Below are 21,447 nucleotides of genomic sequence, written 5' to 3'. Positions count from 1 at the left end.
TGCAGGCAACTGCGTAACTTTGCCTGTAATGCAGAGATCTTTTCCTCAATCACAAAGATCTTCAGATGTTGGGATATGGAGCATCCTCTGTGAAGAATCAGAGAGGACCATTTCCAGTTTATCAGTCAGCCCTATCGTAGCAACACAGATATTGTCCGTTGCATATGGCACTGAAGTATCTCTGGAGACCGTGGTAACAACAGGTGGTCACTCGGATAGGGTAACAAGCGGACCCCCTGCATCCGCAGGTGGGCTGCCATAACTACCATGACCCTGGTAAACCGTGAGGCGCGGAGGCCAGACCAAGGGCAATGCCAGAAACTGGAAATGCTTATCGACCACTGCAAACCTGAGGAAAACACTGGTGTGCTAAGAAAAGAGGGATATTCAGGTAGTCACCCTGAATATATCCAACGACACCACAAATTTCCCAGGCTCCATTGAATGATGGAATGCAGGGTCCCTCTCCCGAACCGAGGAACCCTTAAGAATTTGTTGAAGGATTCGAGGTTGAGAATGTCCTGGTAAGACCCATTGGGTGTCTGTACCAGAAAGAGGATGGAGTAATACCTCGTTCCCCTTTGGGGCAACGGAATAGGTACTATAACTCCTGCCTGGAGCATAGAGTGTAACACCCTCAAAAATTACAGGGCCTTGTCCTGAATTGACAGAAGACCTGTAACGAAAAACCTTCTGGGAGGCTTTTACCGGGAGGAAAGGACATACCTTCAAGAAAATACTTCTCTTACCCCAGTGTCCGTGGTGGTCAGACACCAGCACTGGGCGAACTGGAGAAGCCGGCCTCCAACTCTGGGGGCTCCCGAGAGGAGGCCCGTCCCGTGAGGCTGAAGGCTTATAGTCCAACTTGGGAGTAGGACGTCTTGTACTCCAAGCCTGTTCTTATGGCTGAGCAGATTTCCTGGCTACTGTCTGTCTTGGAAAGCTGTATTTTAGACTTACCCTGGCCTCACAGGGCCGAAAAGACAAAGTCCCAGACCCTGATGGGACTGTAGCCGATGGCAGACACGCAGACGTAGCTGCTGCCTGCAGGGCCACAATTGCGTCCAGACGAGGGCCAAACAGGACTTGTCCCGTAAAAGGCAAAGCATTCCAAATGAAATCTGCGTCTGCTTTCCAAGAGCGCAACCACAGGGAGCGGCAAGCCGCTACTGCTGCCGAGGAGATTCTGGAAAGGAGTAGGCTATATGTAAGACCGTCTCATTATGAACGTGGCAAAGTCTCTGAGAATTTGCCACTATCCACCTGCTCTGCTGGAGAGTCAGTGTGCAGAGATCCAGTTACCTACTCAGTGTTCCATGGCTCTGGCCCCCCAGCACACGGCCATAGCCGGCCTGGAAGCCCCTCCAGCAAGGGAATATTGGATTTTAGATATATTTGCACCTTGCAATCTGGAACCTCCTTCAAAGAGGACCTGGAGGGCATGGGCAACGTAGCACTCCTCACTATGCGTGTAACATGAGAATCTACCCGTAAAGGTAACTCCCATTCGGAAATGTAATTATCCGCAAAAGGTCAACCGTTTTTGAGGCTGGAACCGCTTACCCGGATTTTCCACGCCTCCTCTAAATGATCCACCTGACCAAATAGAGCAATTACAGTGGCAACACCCTTATCCTTAAAGGCGGCATATTTGGATTTAGCCACGGGGGATATGTAATAACCAAAGCCGCACGGACTGCCGGTATAAGGCCAGGTATATAGACTTTAGACCCAGACTACGCCTCATTTGCACTAAGGGGCTCGTGTCTGAAAAAGTCAATAATGTCACCGTCATCAGACGTCATGTCTTTACCCGTCTGAGACCCGAAAGGCCGTTTAGAAGGCCGAAATGGTGACTCCCTCTGTAAAACGTCCATCAGGTGCTATACCATTTGGACAATAAATTCACCCACACAGGCTCCTGCGAGACCTGGGGGGGGCGAAAAACAGGATACACTGGGGTACCATCAACTGTCCAGGGACCCCTGCATGTGATGAGACCACCACAGGCTGCGATAGCCCCTTGGGGAAACGCAGGGGGCGTTGCCCACAAAGGCTGAAAGCATTTTAGCCAGCCGAGGGCGGTCCCCTTTTTTGTGCAGGCATAGTGACAGAAATGGGGCGTGATATATAATACAACATGCCCTCCATAAACCCTCAGCGTCTACATATCCCTCCGCTAACTGCACATGATATCAGTACATTATAGCTGGAAGAGGATATCCTCGTTCACTTTCCGACATGAGGAATGTGAACGGAGCGTATGTGACCTCCCACACAGAAAAACCACGTTTACTGTGAGGTAATAAACACCCTGCGACACCGCACCGCAAGGGCTATAGCAGAAGAACAGGGATAGGAAAAGGCCGACAGTCAGAAATGAAAGTACAGGCAAACAGCGCTAGCATTTAAGTCACATACAATGCACAGATAACATCCTGCATTACAGGCACTGCGATCAACTACACAGACCAGAGCCTGGTAGGAAACAGTGCTGCATACACTGACCTTAATTGAAGGAGAGGTATGCGGGGGACCCGGACCGCAATGGCATCTGTATCAGCTTCCAGCAGCGTTTGTCATTCCCAGCACATGTAGTGAGAAACGGCCACCGAGGAGCAGAGAGAAGGCAGGGCCCGGGGGAGGAGCGCTGACACAGCCCGCTCAGACCGCTGTGGAATGGCACTGTGCAGCGGGGGAGACGCCGGCTGTGAGACAGGGAAGGCGTTCTCCCCTGGCGTGCTATCAACCCCTGGGACGCCGCGCTGTACCGCACATGCTGCGGCCCGCTGTCCCTGGTGGTCTAGTGGAAGGCGCAGGATCAGTACCTGGCCCCACGCGCAGCCGGTCCCCAGGGAGCCCCCTGCCTGGGGACCAAACAGGACTGTGTTACCGGCGGGTGCCCACCGCGGGACCCCGCCGCTTACCTTGTTCCCCGTGCATCCGGCCACAGTCCAGGTAGCCGGGGATCACCGCTAGCTGTGACCCCAGCTACCTACCAGCATCCCCGGATCGGTACCGGCGTTCTGGTACCGGCGGGGTGTAGGAGTGACAGCATGGACGTCAATACTGACTGTCCTATGCTTGGAGCACTCTAGTTGTGCAGCCACAGCTGCGAAGAAATATTCAGGGGCCTTAAAAAGACCCCCCTCTGTACGGTGCGACTGGTCCGGCCAGGCACCTACGAAAACTGGGTGGCCTGAGGCTCGGGGGCGGGGTATAGGAGGGACCCCAGTGCATCCTGGGAGGCTGAAAATTTAACTCTGTGGTGCCTGGATGTCTGCCGCCATCGCCTATACCCCAAGGTATCCTGTGGATACCCTATGGACCCTGAAGTAGAAAAACATTTTTTATCAAATATATGGTTCCAAGTATCCTGTGGAATAACAGACAAGCAAACCATTTATAGACAACTATTATATTATCATATTTACAGTGTTTAGCGCAACAAGATTTTATCTTTGTTTTTTCCAATAGAAAAGGCCAAAAAGATTATTAACCTTTAAAGTTTTGAAAAGCTAATGCAGTAACTTGATTTGTGGAAGAAGCAGTTTGTATGGTTTAGTGAAAATATTTAAATGCATCTTACTGTAAAGCCATTCTTATCTTGTAAATTTATATCCGCCCCGTAGGCAACCAGAAGTGCAACCACTTGAGTGTGGCCTGCTCTAGCAGCAAGCAGAAGTGCAGTCATGTTAGTCCTACAAAAAAAAGAAAAGAAAATATATGTAAGTAGACTAACAAGGGGTTGGGTACAGGATCCAGACAGTCAGGATGCAGATGGTCAGAATACCAACAGCAGCACCCAGTCAGCCAGAATCCCACTCGATTTCTGTAAGTATTATAACCCTTACCCTACGCTCCCTTCCTTCAGCCTATTCCTAACCCACCCTCCCTGCAGCCTAACCCTAACCTTAATACTTACCACTCCAATCTGTCTGTATTCTGACAGTCAGGATGCCGCTGTCAGTATTGTGACCGTTGGCATCCTGACTGATCTCATCTCCAAGCGCCAGCTCGGCACGTGACAGCGGTGACGTCATCGACCTGGCAATAAACTGGGTCAAGCCGCCAGTCTAAAAGGGGTTGGACCAGTGTACAAAATCCTGGGTGCGACATGGCAATGCAGTGTGAAAGGAGTATTATTTGATGGCAGCCCACCATCTATTTCTGAGTGGAGATCTTTAATGGATATCAACATACTCAGCATTTACAACATGTTCACAAACACTAAGGACTAAAGAAAATGCTAAGTTAATCAGTTAACTTAATACTACAGTGTTCTCCCCAAGGTCTGTCAAGGGTGCACCACCCAGCTATCAATCAGTATCAAAATCTGATTGACAGCCAGGGATGGCGACGGCAGGCACCAGTTCACAGTGGCAGGTGGGGAGTTTGACTGGGGCGGTACACCTGTCAAACCATAATGCAGGTGTCCTAAGGCAAGCTCATGGAAGACGTAAACCTCCCATGGAGCAGAAAGAGACCCTGGGGAAAGTTTCAGAAGATAAGAGAGCAGTAGGAAAAGCCTTTAGAATACTTTGTTCTATAGGAAGAGATTTTAGAAGCAGTAAAATATTTTAAGGGAGAATTCAAAATCAGTCTTAAGTTTGCATGGGTGAAAAAGGGGGGTAGCCTCAGTATTTATCAACTGAGACTATTCAATTAGACACTTTCACCTGAGCCCCTTTTTATAGTGTGCTAAAAAGGGCCATTAAGTGCAGTTAATGGGCATTATCACACAAAGTCTGTGAAAAGTTCACGGACCTATACGTTAACTAGTGTTTTCACCCGTTAACTGCAAACTTATCAGGGATTTCTGTTCGGGTTTCATGAGACCCTAAAAGAAATCCATTAAAATTGGGCTAATTGAATAGCCTCAGACGATCAATTAGGACCCATTAACTTAACAGAACTAACTGAATTCCACCCTTTTGCTTTTTTTACACTTCAGTTATGATCTACCTCCAAAGAGACATTAAAAGAATATTTAAAATTCAAAGAAGGGCTACTAAAATTATGCTTAGGCTGCATAACAAAACGTTTAAGGAAATACTTCCATTTACAGCTTAGAGGAGAGAAGGACCATAGGTGATATTATAAAAACATTCAACTAAATCAGAAGTATTAATAGAGTTCAGGTAGGCAACATTTTAAGCATGAGAGAATTTCTAGATACACTTTAAATTTGGATTGAGGAAAGCGAACACGAAGTAATAAGATTTTTTTTATTTTTTTTTTATTAATTTATTTTTTAACAGAAAGGTCATAAATCCATGGAATAATCTTCCCAACAGTTACGGTGCAATTGTACAGTCAAATAATTTAAGAACACTTTGCAGAAAGATAATGCAGGACTTCAATATAACTGTAAATTAGATTATTTTCCATTATCATACGGTTTTACATGGTCTATACAGGTAGATTTTATTTAGGTTTGATTTTAATTAGTGAACCCATTTTAAGTTGTCCTATATTTTAGCACTAGAAGATTCAACGTTAACTGGATCTAATACAGCTACCGACATGCCAGACCCTTCTTTAGATAATATTCACTGATTCTACAGATCTCTCCAGCAGCTCCCTGACTTTACACATACTGATTGATGCCCCATATAAAACATTTGTGACAGCACCAAACTCATTTCTAGTAAAGTTCTCAGTTAATCATGCAGTAACTATCTATTACCTGTGATGTACAGGCATTGTACACGAACATCCCACACAAAAAGGGTGTTGAGGTGGTGGAGAGCTTTCTTACTGAGGGAGGAACAGCAGAGTCACAGCGTGAATTTATTTTGGCTTCTATCACTTTTATTTTAACACAATTATTTTCTTTTTGATCACGTGCACTACCTACACGTCCTCTGTACAGCAATGGGGACCAGGTTCACAAAGAGTTTTGCCAATACCTACATGGGCCATCTAGAGAAAGAGATATTCTGGAGAGGCCCTTTCGCCGCGAACTTGCTCCTCTATGGACGCTATTTCGATGACCTGTTTTTTATTTGGGATGGGGACACTATTTCACTTAATAATTTTGTGGATTTTTTGAATCACAATGTTTTTGGACAATCCTTCATGAGCACATGTCATCCTGTACAAATCGAATATCTAGATATCTCTTTAGATGTGATTGAGGGAACTATTTGTTCCTCTACATATAAAAAAAAACAGTCGATACCCTTGGGTTTATTCCCTTTTCCAGAAATCACAAGAAAAGCTGGTTAAGTAATGTGCCCAAGAACCAGCTATATCGAACCCGGAGGAACTGTTCCTCACATGATGTATTTGGGAGAAACAGGCATCCGAATTAATAGATGAACTTAATGAGAGAGATTACCCCTCACAAATCACAAATTTTGACTCAAGCCTTAGAAGAAACGCGGCTTCTAGATAGATCTAAACTCCTTGAAAATAAAGATGGACCATCAATGAACAAAAACAATAAAAATATCAAACTGTCAAACAAGAATAAAGATTTTGGTTTGTGTTTCATATCCAAATTCAATGTTGCTGCTTCCAAAATTAGTGCTATTGTAAAAAAGAAGAAGAACTATGGTTTGCTCTTTACTGATCAGATATTAAGAAACAATTTAGAACCAAATCCTAATGTTATCTTTAAAAAGGCCAAAATCCTGAAAAATAATCTTGCTATTCAGTAATAAGAATTCAGTTACTAATGGAGCTCATACACAAGAAACTATGATTGGACCACCTGTATTCGAGTTCTATTGTTGAAATAGAACAAGATGTATTACATGTACGCACGTAGTGAATAAAACAAAGGTTGTGTATACTCCTGATTTATCCAGAGAATTTACTATTACCACCTATATTAATTGTAATTCCAGTTTTGTCATTTATCTTTTATATTGTCCTTGTAAACATTATATTGGAAGAACTACGAGCACTATGTTCCAAGTGAGGTTCTTAAAATATAGGAGAAACATTTTAAAAAGCAGTGACCAACCACAGTGTATCTCGACACTTTCTCGAGTGTCATGATAAGAACCCTAAAGATCTGAAAGTAGTTGCAGTTGACCAGATCACTAACACCATCAGAGGTGGAGACCGTTTTAGCACCCTCTGTAGACAAGAGTCAGCCTGGATCTTCAAGCTCCAGACCCTTAAACCTTAGGGACTTAATGAAAATATTGATCTGGAATTTGATTGAAATTGTACTTCATTGTACCGTCTCACATTTATTGTGTGCTCTCACCCACTTGACACATATACACATGTGCATGTACACACACACACACACGTATAAAACAAATAAAATATACGTGTGTGTGTATGTGTGTGTGTGTACATGCACATGTGTATATGTGTCAAGTGGGTGGTGCTTTTACATGTGCACTATGCATTTTCAAGTATATACATTCTCTTTATTTCTTCATTTTTTATTTTTTTCTCTTTTTCTATAGTATTTTCATTGATATCAATAATATTATCAATATTAATCTGTTATTTTTCCTCTTTTATTTTCCTTCAATTTGTTTAAACATTGCTGTTATTAGCAAATTATTTTTGCACACGCACGTATATGCATGTGGATGTAGGTCATGTGGTTATAGCCCAACTTCCAATATAGAATAGCTATTTATATCTTTATTATTATGTCGATTACTAATACTATCTACAGATTAAGCTCCCACTATTAATTATAGAGATATGTGTATGCATATATTTTTTTTTATATACACACACACACACACATATATTTTGCACAGAAAATCACAGGCGGCACTCGGAGACTGTTTTTTTCACCAGCCTCTCCGAGTGCCGCCTGTGATTTTCTGTGCTGTGTGAAGTGGGGGTGCTGTCCACCTGGAGGGCACGGAGCAAAGTTTGGACTGTGTCTCCAGTTGACACTGTGAAGGAGTGCCGAAGCAATATAGATAGATATATATATATATATTCCAACGCTGATGACCTTAGAGATTTACTGCTCTGCCTCCTCCGTATCTATCCTATGCAATTTAATAGGAATATTATTGTGATTAATGTTAGTTAGGAGTTAGATATGTGTGTATTTTTATTATATATATATATATATATATATATATAATTTTTTTTTTATTATTTTTTTTAAAGATTATAGGTATATGTTCTGTTATTGTGTGTGATGCGTGTACTTTGAAAGCTTAGGACTCCCTATAAAGACATTAGTATTAAGCTTTTCCTCACATACATGAGAGCAGTATATAAACAGCCTTTTTAATCAGCAGAACAATACCAACGCTAAACAACTGTCTCCAATTAAAAGGAGTGGATAGAGATTATTAACCTTCTGTCCGGATGCACCTGCTTATTGACAAAGCCGTAACACACGCAGAAACGCGATGAAGCTTGAGGTGCTGCTGTTCATTGCACTGTGCAAGTGTTCCCCTGTTGCCGTCTGGACCCTTTCCCTATTGGGATCCTTAGAGTGGACTAGGTGTCATCTTGGAGGCCACTGTCCAGGTCGGCTTGTCCTGTATGCCCGCCGTTGCCGCAAGCCGGACTACTGCATTCCATCTCCGGCCACAAGTTGCTTTAACACCGGCCACCCGCAAGTGAGGTCTCCATTCTCAGTGGGCACATGGCTGGAGTTACCATCTGCTGCCGGCTCCATCACAGTGGGTCCGGTGTCCATTGTACGGGCTACCTTTGGAGCCGTTTACATCTGCATATTGGGTGCGGCTCCCTGCATTCTTGATTTTCCAGTAAGTCTACTGGCATTGTGAGATACTGGATTACTCCCTGTTTTATATTGATATTATCGCAATCTGGCTGTTCAGGACTAATTATATGGGGACAGCAAACATCTATATCTCCCCTATGTGAGTACAATTCCCAAACATCTTACTTTAAGTATAAAGAGATCAGAGATTAATCATTTAACAGCAACACGTGGAATATGGGAAATTCACTGACTCTAGTGTTCACGGAATAATTAACAGGCTGGCTCTTTAGATATATTTTTTTCCACTGAATACAGGTTATTTGCTATTTTGTAACACTTCTATTAATTGTGGAAGTTAAACTGCATCTATGTGATTTTTATTATATGTACTCCCTAGAGTTCTATACATTGCAGATGACTTTGGATTACATGGTTTTCTGTCTGCTTTTTATATATGTTCTTTTATATATTTCCATTAAAATCATTATTTTTTGATAGATTTAATTCTTGTATTTTTGAGCGCCACTAAGCACCACACATTTTTTTCTGCTTCAAATTTGTGTGTGTGGAGATTGGCATTTCCACGTGTTGTGCTGGTGGCTGCTAGATTTACTGGAATTATCCATTACAGGTCTCTTTACTGGCGCAAGACTTTTTGTTGTGGAATCATGCAGTTGTACATGGTGTTTAGTGGGAATCAGTATGTAATACCGCTGGCCGCATGGCGGTTCTAATCCAGACAACGGAAGACCGACAGGGTTGAAGATCACGAACGCTAAATGAGGCAAGTACTGCTAACCTTACTCCCTACTCTCTCTCCTTTAGGGGTGCCTAACCCTAACCTCCCCCATAGTGCCTAACACTTTCCCCCCCTCTAATTGCCTAAACCTAACCCCCCCCTTCCCTGCAGCCTAAACCTAAGTCTCCCAGGGGGATGTCTAACTCTAACCCCCCCATTCCCCTAGCCTAAACCTAACCCTCCCGGGGGGGGGGGGGGGTGCCTAACCCCAAGTCCCCCCTGGAGCCCCAAAACCTAACACCCCCCCTCCCCGCGGCTGTCCGCGCCTGGTTTACCTTCGTTCGGTATGCCGGGTGTCGGGCTCCCGGCAAACGTGTAATGACAGGTGTCGGGATTTTGACGCCTGTCATAAGTACCTTACCGGGATTTGACAGTGGGGAAGTCAGCGGTCGGCATTTCGACCATCGGCTTCCTGACTGCACTGTTTAGTGTACAATAATTAGGTGGGCAAGAAATCAGCACAACATTTCCAGGGCACATTGCTACAAAGAACAACAAATATGGTTAAACATGGAAGTTTGTCCTTGTTATCCAGACTCTGAAAAGTCTCAAATGGTATATTGCATTGTTAAATGCTGAACATACAGTCAGGTGCATAAATATTGGGACATTGACATAATTTTGGCTTCTATTCACCACCACAATGGCTTTGAAATGAAACAAACAAGATGTGCTTTAACTGCAGACTTTCAGATTAAATTTGAGGGTAATTACATCCAAATCAGGTGAACAGTGTAGGAATTACAATGGTTTCGATATGTGCCTCCCACTGTTTAAGGGGTCAATAGTAATGGTACTATCAACTCGAAAGCTATTTCATGGACAGGTGTGGACTATTCCCTCATTATTTCATTATCAATTAAGCAGGTAAAAGGTCTGGAGTTGATTCTAAGTGTGACATTTGCATTTGGAAAGTTGCTGTCGATTCTCAATCTGAGATCCAAAGAGCTGTCACTATCAGTGAAGCAAGCCATCAGGCTGAAAAATCAAAACAAACCCATCAGAGAGATAGCAAAAACATTAGGTGTGGCCAAATCAACTGTTTGGAACATTCTTAAAAAGAAAGAACGCACCGGAGAGCTCAGCAACACCAAAAGACCCGGAAGACCACAGAAAACAACTGTGGTGGATGACAGAAGAATTATTTCCCTGGTGATGAAAAACACAACAGTTGGCCAAATCAAGAACACTCTCCAGGAGGTAGGTGTATATGTATCAAAGTCAACAATCAAGAGAAGACTTCACAAGAGTGAATATAGAGGGTTCACCACAAGATGTAAACCATTGGTGAGCCTCAAAAACAGGAAGACCAGATTAGAGTTTGCCAAACAACATCTAAAAAAGCCATTATAGTTCTGGAACAACATCCTATGGACAGATGAGACAAAGATCAACTTGTACCAGAGTGATGGGAAGAGAAGAGTATGGAGAAGGAAAGGAACTGCTCATGATCCACAACATACCACCTCATCAGTGAAGCTTGGTGGTGGTAGTGTCATGGCATGGGCATGTATGGCTGCCAATGGAACTGGTTCCCTTGTATTTATTGATGATGTGACTGCTGACAAAAGCAGCAGAATGAATTCTGAAGTGTTTCAGGCAATATTATATGCTCATATTCAGTCAAATGCTTCAGAACTCATTGGACGGCGCTTCACAGTGCAGATGGACAATGACCCGAAACATACTGCAAAAGCAACCAAAGAGTTTAAGGCTAAAAAGTGGAATGTTATGCAATGGCCAAGTCAATCCCCTGACCTGAATCCGATCGAGCATGCATTTCACTTGACGAAGACAAAACTGAAGGGAAAATGCCCCAAGAACAAGCAGGATCTGAAGACATTTGCAGTAGAGGCCTGGCAGAGCATCACCAGGGATGATGTCATCACCCAGCGTCTAGTGATGTCTATGCGTTCCAGACTTCAGGCTGTAATTGCCTGCAAAGGATTTGCATCAAAGTATTAAAAAGTGAAAGTTAGATTTAGGATTGTTTAGTTTGTCCCATTACTTTTGGCCCCTTAAAAAGTGGGAGGCACATATAGAAACAGTTGTAATTCCTACATCGTTCACCTGATTTGGATGTAATTACCCTCAAATTAAATCTGAAAGTCTGCATTTAAAGCACATCTTGTTTGTTTAATTTCAAAACCATTGTGGTGGTGAATAGAGGTTAAATATATGAAAATTCTGTCAAAGTCCCAATATTTATGCACCTGACTGTATATATTTTATTTCAAAGTGAAAAAAAAAAAAAAAAAAGTTTAAAAAAACTCAAGTATGGCTCACTGCACCGACAAGACATCATGACGGGCAAAAACAGGATATAGGTAGATCAGTGGTTCTCAAACTCTGACCTCAGGACCCCAAACAGTTCATGTTTTCCTATCAGCTAGCAGATGCACAGGTGTATTTATTACTCACCGACATATTTTAAAAGATCCAAAGGTGGAGCTAATTAGTTCACTTCCAATTCTGTAAAGAGACCTAGAAAACATGCACTGTTTGGGGTCCTGAGGACAGAGTTTGAGACCCTGTGGGATAGATCACAGGCTAATGTAAAGGCCCCCATACATCTGCGATGGATCGTCGCCATCGATGTTCCGCGATCCGTCGCAGGATCGGTGAAATTCTGCATGTTAAATTTCACCGATATGGCAATCACTATAATTTTTTGATCGTGATCGGCATCTCTGAAATTAAACATGTTGGATTTCAGCAATTCTGCGATGCCGGGTTGCAGGATCGCCACGATCCATCGCAGATGTATGGGGGCCTTTCCCCAGAATTAATTGCTTCTGAACATTACTGAAAAGACTGAGGTACAGCACCGCAAAACTACTGACAAGGAGAAAAGTAGTGATGTTGCCCATATAAACCAGTCAGGTGTTTCTTTGGGTTGGATATTAAACGTATCCAGTTTATTTTTATTTTCTAGCCCACTGGTTAACTTTGACCCTCAAGTACACCCAGCAGTTCATGTTTTCAGGATTTCTGGTCTGTGGAACCACGTGGGAAAATTATTGATCAAGCAAAATAGATTAAGTCACCTGTGCATGATTACAGAACATGGCCAGTTGGGAGAGGTGAGAACCACTGTTCTAGATTAGACTAGATAAATGACAGCTAGAATCTGGTTGCTATGATCAAAATCTGCTCTTTTTCAAATTACTAGAGCTCTGGACCTTCCTGCTTTTTCTTTTAGGCAAAAAAAATAATTCTCATCTTACATAACACACACTTAAATGTTGCGTTCTTCAATGTACGAGGCTGTTAATGAATTCAATATATGAAAGAAAAAAAAAAAGGCTTATGAAAGAAACAAGACCCCAACAAAATAGCCAACATTTAAATTTTTGATACTTGACTGCAATAAAGTGCATTACTATACTATACTTCTGATGAAACTCTCAAAAGCATCGACTATGAGATTGAGCTCTACTGCACGTCCAACTATTAAGGATTTCCTCATTTGGCTACTACGCTTTGCAATACTATTGCTTTCTTAACAGAGAAACATATCTATTGTGAACTAAGCCGCTACTACGGTCTTTTCACAGCAGTGGCTTCCGTTGTTCACCTGGGAACTAGGGGACAGATCTATCAATATAGCCAAAGTTACGGTATCAACACCATTTAACATACCTGCTTACATTGAGGGCACTGGAGACTTTATTGAGCCATTACATCTACTGCATGAGGAACCTTGTATATTCAACACCACTCATTTAAGCCTAAATCAGGCTCTAACCTCCGCTGCAGGACGTTTATATCCTTTCCTCTGAAAAATCCTCGTCACCAGCGGACCCACTGGGACTAATTGGAACATACAGAGGACTGCTTTGCCATTATTGGATGGGTATTGTATTCATGAGCGGTATTCCCATTTTGTATATATGGATGTGCAATATCACTAGTATAATTTGTATCAATTGATTATATTCATTAAGCTATTTTTAAGATAATTGATTGTATTGTTACTTTTTACCTTACCAGTTTTAAACGAACATACATATTGTAACATATGAGTTACAGGTTTTAGTTTGAGAATATGTGGGCACTTTAGTACTATTTTAGTTGCCTGGAATTCGATACTCCTGTTTATTGTAGAGAAGAGTTAAAGGTGGTACTATTTTGTCTGGTATACCTTAGATTTTTCTAAAGTGGGGGATTGGTTTAACCCCTAGTTGGCAGCCTTTCAGCTCTGTATAGACACTGTGCGCGCGCTAAGCTTCTTCTTGTTTCTGAATTGCGATACTGATATTGTAAATGTATATTATACGAGGCTTATATGGAGAACGTGATATATGGAGAGTTGTTAAATATACAATATGGTGACCGTGGCAGAATGATGATGCATTTGTACGAGAGTAGAAATAGACAATTATCTTAGATCTTTTGCAAAGATCCATTTCCATGCCTGGTACATAAAAGGATTTTTGGATCGATTCTGGAGACATGATGTTTTCATAGAATGGATTCAACAACCCCTCCCCCCCAAACGCTGCTGCAGCAATATTCTTACCTTTTCCCTGACGTCTTATTCTCTTCTGTGCATGTATCAGAACGTTCCTGGCACCTCTGCTACAGTTTACATGCATCAGCGCATGCAGATGGCAGAGCATGCGTCAAAGTTTGATATTATTTTAGCCATCTTCTTCTGTATTTAATGTCGACATGGTGATCCCTCAGTGATCCAGAAGACTGATGCGAGATCGGCGATTGGCCATTCTTACTTTGGAGTGTATAGTTTCTGTGCATGTGTACTTGAAGCATATATGTAGGTAATACAGGAGTATATGAGTGCATATGCAAAGGTGTATATTGTTGCATATGTGGAGCATATAATTCATATTGCGTATTATAGTTGTGACAAGGGTGATTTGTGATTCATGAAATTCATTAAATTTCCATATACTGTGTAAACATGCATAAACAGTACAAAGCAGATATTGAAATGAAAGTCACAATGATTACACCTAATATGTGATTGGACAAGACTTATTTGTAGACTGGCTCTGCACTTAAAAGGGAACAAAAACATAGGTATAGCCTTTGCTGTGCGGCACTACTGCCATTTGTTAGTGTATGTAATGAAAACATTTTGATCCTTTTTTGATTAGGAATAATTAGCTGGAGAGTAAGCAATGAAGCTCTATAGCCGGTCACATCTGGGTACCTGGTCTCTCTCCCATTGAGAAAAGTTTTAATTTTTGGGGACTTCCTACAAATTCTTTAGACACTTATACCCATTTGACGGCTGCAATAATACTGAATGTATTCTCCTTGTGAAGCGTACCTTGCGTGAAGCAATGCAGAGTCATACGCATTTTGTTCTCATCTAAATTTTTGAAAGAAGTGGTCTGCAATGAGCATTATCATATAATCTATAACCAAAGTACAGTGAGGGTATGTTCACACAAATGCATCCCATGAAGATACACCTGTTTGGAGAAAACAGAGTTATGGTAGACTTCCCTAGATAACTCCTTTTCTTTGAGGTCCATAGGGTCCACAGGGATACCATGGGGGATATTATGGTTGGAGAGATCCAGGCAACAAACAGTTAAAGCTTCAGCTCCCAGGATGCCTCGGGTCCTCCTCCATATATACCCCGCCCCTAGCCATAGGCCTTCAGTTTAGTTAGCAAGCCTCAAGGAAGGAGCAGGAAAGAGGAGAAGAAAGAGCAATCATACACCAGAAACACTTACACAAAATAAGGGAATCTGTGACCGAAATAAAAAACGACCCATGCCGCCAGGTGCTTCAGGATGGGTGCCCTGTGGACTTTGAAGAAAAGGAGTAATATAGATAAGACTACGATAACTCTAATTATCTTCTTCAGGATCCACAGGGATACCATGGGAATGTCCTAAAGCAGTTCCCCTAGGGTGGTGGATGCTCGAAAGCATCCTGAGGAGGCAAAAGTATCAAAGGCATAGAACCTAACAAAAGTGTGGACAGAAGACCATGTGGCTGCCTTGCACAATTGTTCAGCAAAATCACCACGACTAAATGCCCAGGATGGCCATACAGACCAGTATAATGTGCTGTCACTGTGCTTGGGACAGGGAGATCAGCCTGTGTGTACATCTGAGAGATAGTCATGCGTAGCTATCTCGCCAGAGTCTGTTTATTAGCTGGCCATTCTAGGAGCATCTGATTTTCTAACAGAGTTTGTGTGCTCCACATAGATACGGAGCGCCCAAACTACATCCAGGGAGGCGTCACCTACAGAAAGATCTGGAGCCTGAAAAGCTGGAACTACAATTTCTTCATTTACATGAAAACAGGACACTACCTTAGGAAGGTAACCCTCCCTTGTACAAAAAACAGCTTTATCCTGGTGAAAAATAAAAAAATGGAGAGCGACAAGAAAGCGCAGTCAAATCAGAGACTCTGCAAGCAGTAGAGATAGCAATAAGAAAAAGTGTCTTTGCTGTCAACCACTTCAAATCTACAGAGTCTAGAGGTTCAAATGGGGAAGCTTGTAGCCCCTTAAGAACCAAAGACAAATCCCACGGTTCTACCGGTGGAACAAAAGGAGGATGAACTCGCAGAACTCCTTGGAAAAAAAATTCTAACATCTGGTAATGAATCAATCTTCCTCTGGAACCAGACTGACAGTGCACTCTCAAAGTGGCCATGCGGAGACCGCTGTCTAACCCCACCTGCAGAAAAGCCAGTACCCTGGAAATTCTGGACACCTTAGGATCATACTTCCTATGGGAACACCATTGACCAAAAGAATGCCAAACTCTGTAATAGATGCGGGCAGAGGAAGGCTTCCGTGCCCTAAGCAATGTATGTCAATAAAAGTTAGCAATGTATGGCAAGGAAAGCATAAATACTACGTTAATACATAGTATTGAAGAAAAACCAGAGTCCCTTTGGGTGACTATAGAAACCAGAGAAAGTTATTCTTCGTATTGGGGTGATCTATAGACCACCAGATCAGGAAGAGGAACTGAAAAATAAACTATTGCAGGATATCACTAAAATGGCATTAAAAGGAGAGGTTATAATCATGGGCGATTTTAATCTGTGGCAAGTTCCACTAGAAGTAGGGACATCCTGAATTCATTGCACGGAGACTCCCTCCAGCAATTGGCGAGGGAGCCCACTTGGAAAGACGCAATATTAGACTTGATACTTACAAATGGAGACAGAATATCTGATGTAAAAGTGGGTGAAAACCTGGGATCCAGTGATCAACAAGCAGTATGGTTCAGAATAAAGACAGATACTGACTCACCCCATACAAAAACAAAAGGTGTTAGATTTTAGGAAGGCTGATTTTGCAGGGATGGGAAGATGTTTAAGCGAATCTTTGGCAGAGTGGAGGAACTTGAAAGGAGTGTAGGAGAGGTGGGAAACTTTAAAAAGTGCAATATTAAAAGGAAACAGACCTTTGTATCAAAAGGGTTAGGAAAACCACAAGGGAAAGGAAGCCTGTGTGGTTTGGGAAAGAGGTAGCAAGTATTGTGAATGCAAAAAAGATGGCCTTTAGGAAATACAAGCAGGTGCAAAATAATGAAGGCAGAGGTGTATCTTGCAAAACAGAAGGAGGCTAAGAAAATAATCAGATTTGCAAAGGCAAAATCTGAGGAGAAAATGGCACAGTCAGTGGGTAAAGGGGGCAAAATTTGAATTATATGAGCGAATATAGAAATGTTACCAGTGGAGTACCTCAGGGATCTGTACTTGGACCAGTGCTTTTTTTTTTTTTAAATTCAATAATTTTTATTGGTTTTATAATAACAAACAAAACGAGTACATATATATTGGATATATTGGCTCCATTACAAATTATGCCTGTTACAGACTCGGTAATGAGCAAAATCTCAAACATATGGAGCCTACTTTGTTCAGATGTAAGACAGTTTGCACAGATATTGACTCAGAGAACAATATTCGGTATCACCTTCTTAAATGGCATAATTCCCAATAGAGAACATAGAGTAAAACACCCAACAACAAATAATAAGTGGCAGAGTACCACTTTCAATATACAAAAGCATATATAATCAGGCAATAAACATACGTAAAAACAAATAATCAATATATCAGGATATAAAGAGTACCAATTATATCAATAAACAGTAAGAGCCCATAGGCGCCATATGGGCTCATTTACCAAATATAAAACATAAATAGCCAGTGCTAGAGGCATATACAAGTACAAAAGTACCTTACATCTTAAGCCTGATACATAGTAATTGCAAAATATGACTAAATAAAATTAATAATAATAATCTGCCATAAATCAAAACAAATCAAAACCCTCCAAAACAACCCATCCTGTATGGTCTAACCCCAACCCAGGCATACTTGGATCCCAATTCACCTTAACCAACCTACAATATCCTAACCGATAAACCCCCTCCCCCCACCCACACAAAGGATAAATAAAACACATATGACAAGGGCAATATATTGTAGACCTTAGCTAGGCTAGACTATTCTATACCCAGCTCTCCCGCATAGTAAGGATAAAACCTTTTCCACAGACATACTATAAAAATAAAATGTTCTTCACATACTTATAGCTTGGCAACATAATAATTTATATACTAGGATATTATAACCAACGAGACAGAGAAATATTGGGACATGGAAGCATAGTAAGGGGCACCAAATTATTAATCAGTCCGGCCAGGCCTCAGGAGGCAGTGAAAATAGAGGCATAGTTCCATCCCCATTCGACCAAAGACTTACAGAAAAGTACTTGGAATGCTTTAATGATGTATCCTGAAGACATCCTTCCTTCCAAGGACACACAGAAAATATGAAAAACTTGAATGGCAGAACCCGGTGCCCCGAACCCTCCATTAGAAATGTAGCACTCTTTGGAAAAAGCTGAAAGATTATAGGTCCTGCGCAAGTGGTGTAGATGGTACTACTTGTTACAGGAATGCTGCTGCACTGGGGGATGCCTGACCTCATCCAGTGGGTAAATACAGAGAAACGTGGGGACCAGAAGCTGCGCACAACCTATTTCCTGAACTATGTATATTCTAAATGTATCTAAATATATTCTAAAGTAGTAGAACCCAAAATGATGAGAGGGTACCAACTAAGAAACAAATGTTGCTTTTACTGATAAAAATTTCACAATAATAATCGCTACAATTGCAATATAATGTGGTGCCTGTAAACCATTGGTTATGTACCAACAGAATAAACAAACAAACACAATGGACGATGTTCAATGTGTCAAACTTGTCAAAAGGAAAAATAAGCAAATATAGACAAAATGTAGACAAATGTAGACAAAATATAAATAGCAAATGTGCCGATCTATTTGTGAATAGGCACTGGTAATGGTCTCAACCTTAGATGCCGCCAACTGAATAGTCAATTTGATAGAGATGGTTAAAGTATAGTGTTTAGTCAGGGAGATCTAGCGGCGTCCCGCTATCTCCAAAAAGGTACCTCGGTGGTATGCCGTAAGTCCTGTGGATGTCTGTACGTTGCCCGTGTTATTCCCCGTGTAGTGTGGGGGAGGCTAGCCATCTGTAAGGCCGTCAAGTCTCAAGTATCCGCAGGAGCTGTAAGCAGGTACAGACTTAAATGGTGGTGGCTAGCACACAACCTATGCTCTCCAGTAACAGATATATACTGCAGCCAGCGTCAGGATATGTTGTTATAAGGAGCTCAATCCCACCACCAAAGGCACTTAAAATAAAATGGCTGCCACCTGTCCAATCTGATTATCAGACACAGGAACAGAATCCCTTGGGAAGTAGCAGGAGATTGGTACCAACAACAGGGAGAAACCACTGAATAATGAGCAGCAGCGGCAAGATCAACGTACCAGCAGGATCAGTAACAGTGCTACCTCAGGTAGGGTGCGGTCCCAAAATGGCGGCCGTTGTCGTCAACTCGCCGGAGCAAGGCAGCAGGGAGTAAAGACCGAACAAGCAGTCAACGGCAGAGGGACCAGAGCACCAGGAACAGCCAGATAACGAAAGCAATCCACCAGGTAAGTAGTATTTTGAGAAGCAGTAGTTAAGAGCAGGGCCAGTAGGAAAAGGAAACAGCCACCTCAAGTCGCCGGGTAATAGTGCCTTAAAGTACACAACAGGAGCCGGCTGCGACACTCAAATACATACAGGAGAGGATAAGCCAACAAATCCCTGGTTGTGAAGTAGATATATCCAGGAAAAGAAGATTTTTTTCAGGATTTTTGCAGGAGAGTTAAAGAAAAGCTGCCCTCTCCCAGCTACTCCAGGCCACGCCCCTGAACCAGTGCTTTTTAATATCTTTATTTGTGACATTGCAAATGGTATTGAAGGGAAACTATGCCTTTTTGCAGGTGAAACAAAAAGGTATGCAACAGGGTAGACACACCAGGAGGGGTAAAACAAATGACTGATGATCTATGTAGACTAGAGGAATGGTCAAGAACGTGGCAACTACAGTTTAATGCAAGATCATGCACTTGGGTCTCAATCCAAAGGCTCGATTATAATATTAATGGCACAATACTGGAAACTACTGAAGAGGAAAGGGATCTAGGAATCACTATTTCAGGTGACTTAAAGGCAAGCAAACATTGTAACAAAGCAATGAGGAAGGCAAGTCAGATGCTTGGTTGCATAGGAAGAGGAATCAGTAATAGAAAGAAAGAAGTGATAATACCACTGTATAGGTCATTGGTACGTCCTCATCTTGAATACTGTGTTCAGTTCTGGAGGCCATATCTCCAGAAGGATTTAATACATTAGAAACTGTACAAAGAAGGGCAACTAAAATGGTGCAAGGTCTACACAACAAAACATACCAAGAAAGACTAAAAGATCTTAATATGTATAGTTTGGAGCAGAAAAAAGTGGAAAGGGGGGACATGATAGAAACTTTCAAATATATACAGGGTTTCAACAAGATAAAGGAGACAATCTTCAAAGAAAGAAGTATTAGAACAAGAGGACATGTTCTGAAACTGGAGGGAGGTAGGTTCAGTGGAAATTTGAGGAAAAATTACTTCACAGAAAGGGTAGTGGACAAGTGGAATAGCCTCCCATCAGAGGTGGTAGAGGCTAAGACAGTAGAGCAATTTAAACATGCATGGGATAGACATAAGGATATCCTTCAGAAGAAGTAAGAATCAATAAGGGTTGAGGTAACAATAGGTTTAAAAATGGGGCAGACTAGATGGGCCAAGTGGTTCTTATCTGCCGTTAAATTCTATGTTTCTATCGTTTGAATTACAGAACTAGAAAAACCTTTTGCTCTTAGGATGGAAGATTCAAGAGCCGTCAAAGCCAGACGAGGTAAGTCTGGATGCCGGCAAGGACCCTGCGTTAGCAGATCCTGCCATAGAGGAAGAGGATACAGACTGTCTACGGACAGTTTCTGTATGTCGGTGAAGCAATTACGCCTGGGCCAAGCCGGAGCCACCAGTATTACTGTCCCGCCTTACTGCTTGAATTTCCTGAGAACTCTTGGAAGGAGAGAAATCGGAGGAAAGAGATATGCCAGCTTGAAGTCCCACCTTACTTCCAGTGCATCCACAAAGGCTGCTGATGGGTCTCAGGACCCTGACCCGTACCTGGGGACCAAGTGGTTGTGACGTGACGCCAAGAGATTTCTCTCTGGTAGAGCCCATTTGTTTACTAGGAGCTGAAACCATCCCGGAGAGACCACTCTCCGGCGTGTATGTCCTGGCGACTTAGGATGTCCGCTTCCCAATTGACTACTCCCGGTATGAATATTGCCGAGATGGCCAGAAAATGACGTTCTGCCCAAATCAGAACCTTTGTCACTTCTTTCATGGCTGCCTAACTTCTTGTGCCTCCCTGATGATTGAGGTAGGCCACTGTAGTCGTATTGTCAGACTGAATCTGGACCGGCCCGCCCTGGAGCAGGTCCTGTATCATGGTAAGTGCCTTGTACACTGCTCGCAGTTCCAGAATGTTTATTGGCAGATGACTTTCCTGATTTGTCCATCTTCCCTGAAAGGAGTGATTACCTGTCA

General features: G+C 42.3%; 1 protein-coding gene across 2 annotated transcripts in view; it reads right to left on the bottom strand.

Moving 5' to 3' along the window:
* The window catches only part of ASZ1 (ankyrin repeat, SAM and basic leucine zipper domain containing 1), a 210,218-nt gene that overhangs the window by 123,070 nt on the left and 65,701 nt on the right, over positions 1 to 21,447 (bottom strand). For both annotated transcript variants that reach the window (XM_088456208.1, XM_088456216.1), the window contains exon 5: positions 3,590 to 3,701. In XM_088456208.1, the coding sequence (XP_088312334.1) occupies positions 3,590 to 3,701 (112 nt within the window). The remainder of the gene's footprint in view (positions 1 to 3,589; positions 3,702 to 21,447) is intronic.

This window comes from Taudactylus pleione, unplaced genomic scaffold, assembly GCF_031769625.1.
Source record: "Taudactylus pleione unplaced genomic scaffold, aTauple2 ptg000041l, whole genome shotgun sequence".
Classification (NCBI taxonomy): domain Eukaryota; kingdom Metazoa; phylum Chordata; class Amphibia; order Anura; family Myobatrachidae; genus Taudactylus; species Taudactylus pleione.
Note: the sequence above shows the minus strand (reverse complement) of the source record. Positions and strands in the feature narration are given on the sequence as shown.